We start from the raw sequence: 8,969 nt of genomic DNA on the forward strand, positions 1-8,969 counted from the left end.
AGAGGTGAGTGAAAGCAATGAGGGCAAGCCAGGTTTTCAGAGCTGAAAATGGCCAGTGGCATTCATCTGGCTCCTGAATCCCAATGAACAAGGAAAGCAGGTGCCTGAGCAACAGGCCGAGATTTACAGCTCTACTTGGTTTGGGAGACGTATAGTGAGAATTCAGAACAGACATGGGTCAGCTCAGAAATGAATCAGTGACCTTTTTGTGACCAAGTAATTTAGAAATCTGTGTGGCTGCAAGTGTGTTGTACAATGTGGGATCCATCAGGTCACTGGAGAGTCTAGCGGGATATACATATTTCTTCTTATTTATTACAATTTATTCTAGCCCTCACAATTGTGGCAGAAAACTTTGAAAATGTATGGGCCACTTCTGTTCACGCCACTAGTATGATGCTTCCATTAACTAAGTAGCAGAATATTTGAATTCTGCAAATCTTCTGATCCACCATCCATGCATTTCCCTCTCCCAGACACATTGTTTCCCTGAATGCAATGCATAATCCGGTCTCTGCATCAACATCCTACATTCTGAAAAGTCACCATTTTGCAACATCCATATTTTAGGAATGCCAACATAAACACAAATCGGCTCAAATTATTCACATCCCATAATCTGAATTTTCCGTTGGAAGAATGTAGGCTATCAAAGAACTCTTATGTACACAGACACACTCTATGAGTTCAAGCTGCACAGCAGCAGCCCATAAGCTTGTTCACTGCTTCTCTGCTGTAAATGATTTTCATAGACTATTATCATCCATGGGATGTGGAATGGTATAGTATAACCTAATCAAGTCAGATCTTGGAAGCTAAACTGGGTCGGTACTTGGATGGAAGAGCACCAAGGAAGACTTTGCAGAGGAAGGCAATGGCAAACCACCTCTGCCTTGAAAACCCCATGGGGACACCGTAAGTCAGCTACAACTTGACGGCACTATACACACATACATTAACATCCATGTGGGTTATCACAATAAAGTGCTGATAAATCAATTAATGACCCTGGTATGTAACAGCTAGAGGCTAGGACATATGCCAGGATACTCAGCCCTCAAAGATCATAGACTGGACAGAAAGAACCTTGGCATTCTGAGAGCAGTATCTAGGCACTGGTGCTAGGGGTGTATGTAGAGAAATGTAATACAAAAACAGAGCTCATGGCTAATTCTTCAACTGCAGTGCAAACCCAGCTTCCTAAATAAAATGACAGACATGCATGTTAGCAAACCAAACTCCAGTCAGCTATCAATCTTGTCACCTCCCCATACGCATCATGCATGTTGCCTGTCCTTTTTTTTTTTTTTAAAGAACCATATTAATGTTTTATGTATTTATCTGTTCAATTGCCATCTTATTTTTTTAAAATGAAAAACTGTTGTAAGGATTAAATAGGAGAAGGGTTTTTTTGGAGATGTCACAGGAGCCAGCCAACCAGTGCTGTGCACAGTTGGTTTCTACATCACGTTTACTGAACTAGTTTTTGCTTTGTTTTTTTGACAGGAGAGGAGGGTATATTTTGACTGAATGTTGTAAGAGCACTTTCCATAGCAGCCTCACTGCTCTAAAAAAGTTATGAGTATCTTCACCCTGAAATTTACACAGCCTAAGATGGAGAGAGGGGCAAGGAAGGTGGCATGGTATAGCCTGATCTCGTCAGATCTTGGAAGCTAAGCAGGGTCAGTACTTGGATGGAAGACCACCAAGGAAGTCTGTGCAGAGGAAGGCAACAGCAAACCACCTCTGCTTCTCACTTGCCTTGAAAGCCCCTTGCTGTGGTCGCCATAAGTCAGCTGTGACTTGACAGCATTTTATACACACACACAGGAGGGGCTGTGGCTCAGTGGTACAGCATCTGCTTGGCATGCAGAAGGTCCCAGGTTCAATCCCCGGCATCTCCAGTTAAAGGGACTAGGCAGGTAGGTGAAGTGAAAGACCCCTGCCCCAGACCTCGAAGAGCTGCTACCAGTCTGAGTAGACAATACTGACTTGGATGGACCAAGTATAAGGCAGCTTCATGTGTTCAAGATGGAGACATGCTCCAAGAAGCACAGCCAGAGCAACCTACAGTCTCATATCCATGTGCTTTATGAGTTTGGAAGTGCTTAACGGGGCGGGGCAAGACATGGCTAGGGCTTCCTATGCTGATCTGACATGACAGGCAATGGACTGGGAGCGCTCCAAGGCAATCATCGGACTTGGGAGGAAACAGAGAGTCATACAAGCACCATCTGTCTGGTGCAGCATAAGGTTCCTGCTACAAGTTCCAGGTTTGGAACGGAGCCTGGTGATTATGCCACCCGTCAGGTCCAGCACTCCTCACTGATGACATGAAACACAATGTCAAGCGCGGGGGGGGGGGGAATACAGCACGACTGCTGTTTTCTACAAGCTCTACTACAAACCAGTGCAATGGAATGCAAGTAAGAGTAAACAGACATCTGTTGGTTCTTCACGGGCCAAGTCAGCCAAGAGAAGTGAAAACAGCACAAATGTGCATGTGTCTCTATAGTGGCACATGCCCAAATATGTGAGAAAGAATGGCAAACAGACACAAGAGTCGTCTTCCTAGATCAGACAATCTTGTATAGCCAGCGTGGTGTAGTGGTTAAGAGCGGTGGTTTGGAGCAGTGGACTCTGATCTGGAGAACCGGGTTTCATTCCCCACTCCTTCACATGAGTGGCGGATGCTAATCTGGTGAACTGGATTTGTTTCCTCACTCCTACACATGAAACCAGCTGGGTGACCCTGGGCTAGTCACAGTTCCCATAGAGCTCTCTCAGCCCCACCTACCTCACAGGGTGTCTGTTGTGGGGAGAGGAAGGGGACTGAAAGCTGGTTCAATTCTTCCTTAAGTGGTAGAGAAAGTCCGCATATAAAAACCAACTCTTCTTCTTCTATAGCGTTCTGTTTCTAACAACAACCTGCGAGGACTTCTAGGAAAGTCACACGCTCAGTAGGAAGGTGATGTCCATCCCTAGTCATTTGTTCCCAGAGTCTTGTGCTCAGAGGCAGAGTGCCTCTGAAAACGCTGTTTCCATTTGGCTATCATGATTAATGACTATTAATAGACCTGTGACCCACAAATTCATATAACCTTTCTTTTAAGCCAAAGAATCGTTTTAAAAAGCAACAGCCATGTGTAAAAAGTGCATGTGACTATGTAACCCTTACCCACTGGGTTCAAAACCATTTGATACAGATTATGATACCCTTGGTGAAACACAATGTATCAGATTGTCCGCCTTTCCACTCAAAAACAGCAATGCAAGAGGCAAGCAGCAGAGTCAAGGGGAAGTGCCATATACCATTTCATTTCTTTTTCTCTACCATCACAAGTCTACTCCTTTCCCCAGTTTAAAATGGACAACAAAACCTTAGATGCACCCAAGATGGAGAGCTCAATGTATAGATAGGCATAGGGATATACTTCAATGGCTATGTGGATTCATTCCCATCAGCATTTCTAGTGAACCTACATTTATTTCTAAGTCATTCGCTGCAACTTCTATGCTTTTATTCACACTGTTGACACCCCTCCACAATGTCTTGGGAAACTGGCTGCAAGCAGAAATCACCTATAAAATGAGAGTGTTGCAACAGCCAGTTCTGTGGGAAGATAGAGAAAGGTAGGAATAGGAACTTCCTGTCACAAAGCATGGCTTGTGGGAATGGAATCTGGGCAGCAAAGATAGGAGAGAAAAAACATCTGGGCCCGACAGGCCTTCCCTGCTCCTTATCCCTGTACTGTCTCTTGTGGTCCCAGAAAGCCACCAGACTGCCTGTGTGCTCAGTGATGAGAGGGGAAAGGGGTTTATTCTTCCCCAATACTGGAGCTCACATGGCTGGTTCTTTCCTCCTTCCCCTTACTCCAAACGTAAGATGAGAATTCTCAGATATATGTTGCTGTATATATTGTTGAGCCTTTTACCAAGAATGTTTAGGCCAATTATTCCTCATAACAGTGGTTCCTGCTGTGACTTACATTTCCTGTCTGGTCAAACTTGATTCCTTTTCCATGAGTGGCACCCATTCTGTGATGTTTCCTCCCTTTTCTTTCAAGCGAGGTATCAAGGGCCTATTGAGCCATGATGGCATAGGCCTCTGTGTCTTGGGCAGCTTTTATGAGTTTTGGAAGGAAACTCCAGGAGCAGCCATCAGTAGGGCATTACATGGAAATATTGTTTTTTGATATAATAAAGGGAAGGGGTCCTTCACATAAGAAGACAGCAAACACTACAGCAAGATGTCTCCTTATCCACTGTATACAAAGACAACCTTACACCTTGCATTCCAGTTGACAGGACCAACTTTACAATGAGGTGATTGTCTCAAGCAGATGATTTCTTCTCCCATACGATGCCTCTCTGCCTACCTGAGACCTGGTCAATGCTCACACACACACCGTCTTGGAGCCACCAAAGATAATTCACCTCAATTATTTCCCCCCCAGACCTCTTTTCAAAGCAGTGTAGCAAGCCCCACATGCCAGGTCCCACATTCTTGAGAGATTTGTTCTTCTCATGAGAATTCAGTTCCTATTTCTGGTTGCCTGTCCCCAGACAACAAAAATGGCGGCCAGGCTCTTGTGAGAGGAAGTGATCTTAAGAGAGTTCATGTGAGAAATACTGTGTTTTATATTTTCTCGATAACCAATATTGCTTCTCTCTAATCCTTGGTTCCTATTAGACTATTCATTTCCCTCACTAAACATTTTGTTTCCATTGCTATAAATTAGTCTCTGATGCGCAATTTAAGAAATACTAAAGAGAAGGAGTGAACAGGTTAAACTGCATGCTCTGATTTCAGATCTGGAAGAGTATGAGTGCTCAGCCTATCTTGCTGACTGCTGCCAGCAGCAGAGAACCAATGAGATGCAGCGGTTACAGTATCAGAGTACAGGATCTGAGGGATCCAGGTTCAAATTCTCACTCCACTATGGAAGCTTGCTGGGTGACCATTGGCCAGTCACTCTCTCAGCCTGACTTAACCGTACAGAGTTGCTGGTGGGAGGATAAAATGGAGGAAGGGAGGATGATGTTGTAAAGCCATTTGAGTCCCCTTTGGAGAGAAAAGCAAGTACTAAATATCTAAATAAACAAACAAGAGTTGTTGTTTGCTGCTGAAAAAGCCAAGGTCAGTGTCCCAATACCAATGCATTCGCAAACGGGGCTCACTCCTGCTCCCTTTAGGGTCCAGAGGGGCCCCAACGGGGACCTAGGGATCAAAGGAGCTGTCACAAGATCAACGTACAAGATTTCATATGCTCAGAATGGCTTCATGAGGGAGAATCAAATAACTTATTTTCATATATCAGAAATGTCTATTCTCATGGAAGGAAAAGATATTGGAAAGCAAAATGAAACCACAGACAGCTGCTGCTGACAACAGCCGCTCCATTTTCTGAACATCTGGGAAGGCAGCTTAGGACAGAGAGAGAGAGAGAGAGAGACCGAGAGAGTCTGGATCTTCTAATTGACACCATCATTGTAGCAGAGTGGGTGCACTGCCAAAGTATTTCCAAATTCCATCTCTGGAGTGAGATCTGGAAGCTAGGGCCAGGGCTGTTTGTTTAATATGTTAAGATTTAATAAGGGATTATTCATGGAAAAAGGAATTTGAGTCCCAGCCCTTGCCAGGCCCTGCCTTTCAGCAGCTTCTAGGTTGAGCAAACTGGGAAGGAAGGCAGACAACGCCTACAAATATGATGAGTGACCCAGCACAAAGTGGCCAAGCTAGAAGGGCAAAGCAGTCTCACCCATTCGGCTCTTTCTGTCAATCGCCAAGTGCAAAGGGACACACAATGACATCACAAAAAGGAATGACCAAGCCCTCCTTTCAGCATTTTGCTGAGCCTGCAGATGAAGACTTTGATTGAATCAAGATGGGAAACAGGCAATGCTAATTTGTCTCATAAGAGGCTCAGCCATGCTGGGCCGGAGGCCATGGTGAAGACGTCTCTCCGCTTACACTCGAAAGATAATACCCAAGATGCATTGCATTAAAGTTGCAAGAAACAAGAGGAGGGACAGCTGTGAACAGACTCCAAAATCATGTATTTCTCAAGGCTATTAAAAGCAGCAGGTAGAAGGGAAAAGAAGGAAGCCAGCATGGTGTAGTAGTTGAGAGCAGCAGACTCTAATCTGGAGAACCAGGTTTCATTCCCCACTCCTCCAAATGAGCAGCGGATGCTAATCTGGAGAACCGGGTTTGATTCCCCACTCCTCCACATGAAGCCTGCTGGGTGACCTTGGGCTAGTCACCCAAGAACTCTCTCAGCCCCACCCCCACAAGGTGTCTGCTGCGGAGAGGGGAAGGGAAGGTGATTGTGGACAGCTTTGAGGCTCCTTAAAGGTATACAAAAACAGGGTATAAAAACCAACTCTTCATCTTCTCCAGACTCCCCAAAACAGTTTTTGTTTGTAACTTTACCAGAGTTGAACAGAGACTCTCTTCTCCTTTTGAGCTATAAATATCCACTGGGTCGCACTGGTTAATTTCTAAGAAGACAAGATGTTTGGGGATCACAACCACGCTTACCCAGTACATGTGCTGAGAGGCATTTTCCTTATTATTGTAACTTCATTCTCTTCCAGGCTATACTTGAAAACAGGTTCTATGGGCTCGAACAGACCTGTCTGAAATTACACCTTGACTAGCTGGACGAAATGGTCAGAGGCAGGATGCTTGGAAGACAAGAGGATACCGCACCTATTTCTCAGCTTTCTCCAAAATAAATGATTCCAAAGTAAGATCCATTGACATGAGTGCTAAGCAGGCATTCTGCCAGCCCAATCACAGGCTCCTGCGATGCAAAGATAAACTTTTGCACATAGCTAGTTCATAAATGGAGGGATAGCGTATTGACTTTATGCCTCTCCTCAAATAGTAAGAGCTATTTCCTGGGAGAGGGATAAACCAATAAGCAAGGGCCCTGGACATGTTGAAAGATGAGGGTTTTTTAAGCAGCACGGGACTCACGTTTGATTGCTGCACAGGAAGGATATGCTGATGGGGCAAGCAGAGGCCTTTTGGCTACAGTGAATGCTGTCTTCGTGGTAATCTGGGCATCCAGGGGTTTGCTACATGCACCTGAAAGCCAAAGCAGGCTGGCATGACTGCAGCAAAAATGGCAACAGAGCTAAGCTGCTCCTGAGAGACAGACTCTTAGGAGACAGAAGATATTTATATGCAGTAAGGAGATGAGAATCGAGCTTCTGCTCTGTGCCGACCCAGCTTACTCATGCCCCACAGCCTCTCTGCTGCTGCCATCAGCCAAGCAGTAGACTCATATCCTTCTGTGCCTCCTTCCACTGGTCTCTCTGGTTTCCTCCGCTCCGTAGGTCGAAGGCACCCCAGGCCTCTGTGGGCTACCAGCATGGAAAGGCTGAAACAGCATTTCCTTCTGAGGTTTCTCCAAACAGATCAGGTCGCAGGGAACGGCCTTGCTTCACAATAAGCACGTGTAAAAGAACCCCAAAACAGGGATAGTGGCAACGCACACCTTGACCTCAAGACAGATAAATAAAAAACTTTTGTGTCCAAGCCCATTTAAACTAAAACGGCCCAGCAACCTGGTGGGATGCACATGGATTGCCAACTGGTAGAAGGTTTGGTGGGCTGAGGTGAGGTATTCTAGAAAGAAGTCCTTTAAAACATGCATCTGTTTGCATACCTAACCCGTGTCGATAGGGAAGAAGCCTTCCCCCTTCTGTGTCTGCGGCTATTGGAAGGCGTGCCTATATGTTTCCTGTTTGCGTTGGTCAAGTTTTGATTTCCTAATCTCTTCCCTTCCACTTTCCACCAGCCTCTGGCAGCCTCCTAGACCTCCTCGCAGGCAGAGAGCCGCCACCAGAAAAAGGAATCTGGAGTCGGTGGTTGCCTTTGTGCTTTCAAATGAATTCCTGTGGATCGGGTCAGAGAGGGGGCGTGGGGAAGGAGGCGAAAAAGGGGGACCGGGCAGTGTTTTATAAACCGATGGGGGGGGGGAGAGTCACTCGGCGGAAGGGCAATCTGACCAAGCCCTCGGTAACAATAGAAGCTAGCAGGGCTTATCCGGGCCCGGGGGAGAACGGACTAATCCGCCTCGCTCCCCTCCCCGCACGCCCGCGGTTCTTTTCTGGCCTTTCTTTTTTTTGCTCCGCAAGGATCAAGGGGTGGGGCTGTTTGGGCTGTTAACAAGTGAGTTTGCCGCGGGAGACCAGGCAGCCCCCGGCGGAGAAAGACACCCGAGGTTGGCTCACGCCACGACGAGAAGCCACTAGGGGAGCCGCCGAGAAGGGCGGGCAGGCAGGCAGGCGGGCGGGCGGGCGTCCTTTCCTTACCTACATCTGCATTGCAAAACGCCTGTTGCGGATGCACCGGAGAGCAGCTGCAGGCGTCGGCGAGGCGGTCCGTCCTCCCCAGGAGCAGAAGGGCCAGCCAGGCCACGAGGCCCGGGAGCGCAGCACTCATCTTGCCGAGGGAGGGGAAGGGGCGCCGGGCGGGCGCGCGGGCGGGCGAGGTTCGCTGCTCACCGCTCCAGCCGCTTCATCCAGGCGCGCGCGCGCACGCTCGGTGGGGCGCGGGGCTCCGCGTCTGCCGCGACCCCGGGGAGGGGAAGGCAAGGCAAGGCAAGGCAGGGCAGGGCGGGAGCTCCGGGCTTGCAGCGGCCGAAGCCCCGGGACGTTTGGCTGGCGGCGGGCCTCTCGCTCTGCGGGAGGGGGAGAAGCGGGGCGAGGGAAGAAAGAGGCGCTCTTCGGTAGCCCCGGCTGCTCCGCCGCTGCCTTCTAGGGAGGCGTTGGCTTCGGCTCAGCCTGGCTTTTTAATGGGCTCTGGGGATTCGCTGCCCCTCCTCTCGGTGGCACCGGGCCAGAGCGGGCGGCTCGCCTTTCCCCGCCGGCGCTCTGGCGCGGCTCGCCCTGCCTTCGCCTCCGGGCCCGGCTAGGCTCGCTTTCTGCTGCTCGACGCCGGCTTTCGTCGCTTG

At 48.2% G+C, this 8,969-nt stretch overlaps 1 protein-coding gene across 2 annotated transcripts in view; it reads right to left on the reverse strand.

Moving 5' to 3' along the window:
• The window catches only part of TIMP2 (TIMP metallopeptidase inhibitor 2), a 34,004-nt gene extending 25,537 nt beyond the window's left edge, over positions 1–8,467 (reverse strand). The window contains exon 1 of one of the 2 annotated variants that reach the window (XM_056854196.1): positions 8,333–8,467. Coding sequence is in view for 1 of the 2 variants with exons in the window: in XM_056854186.1 (XP_056710164.1) it covers positions 8,329–8,458 (130 nt within the window). In the remaining variant the exon portion in view is untranslated. Of the gene's footprint in view, positions 1–8,328 lie in introns of both variants that reach the window. The other variant, XM_056854186.1, reaches the window with a different exon arrangement.
• Between the last annotated feature and the right edge of the window lie 502 nt (positions 8,468–8,969).

This window comes from Euleptes europaea, chromosome 1 (assembly GCF_029931775.1).
Source record: "Euleptes europaea isolate rEulEur1 chromosome 1, rEulEur1.hap1, whole genome shotgun sequence".
Lineage (NCBI taxonomy): Eukaryota > Metazoa > Chordata > Lepidosauria > Squamata > Sphaerodactylidae > Euleptes > Euleptes europaea.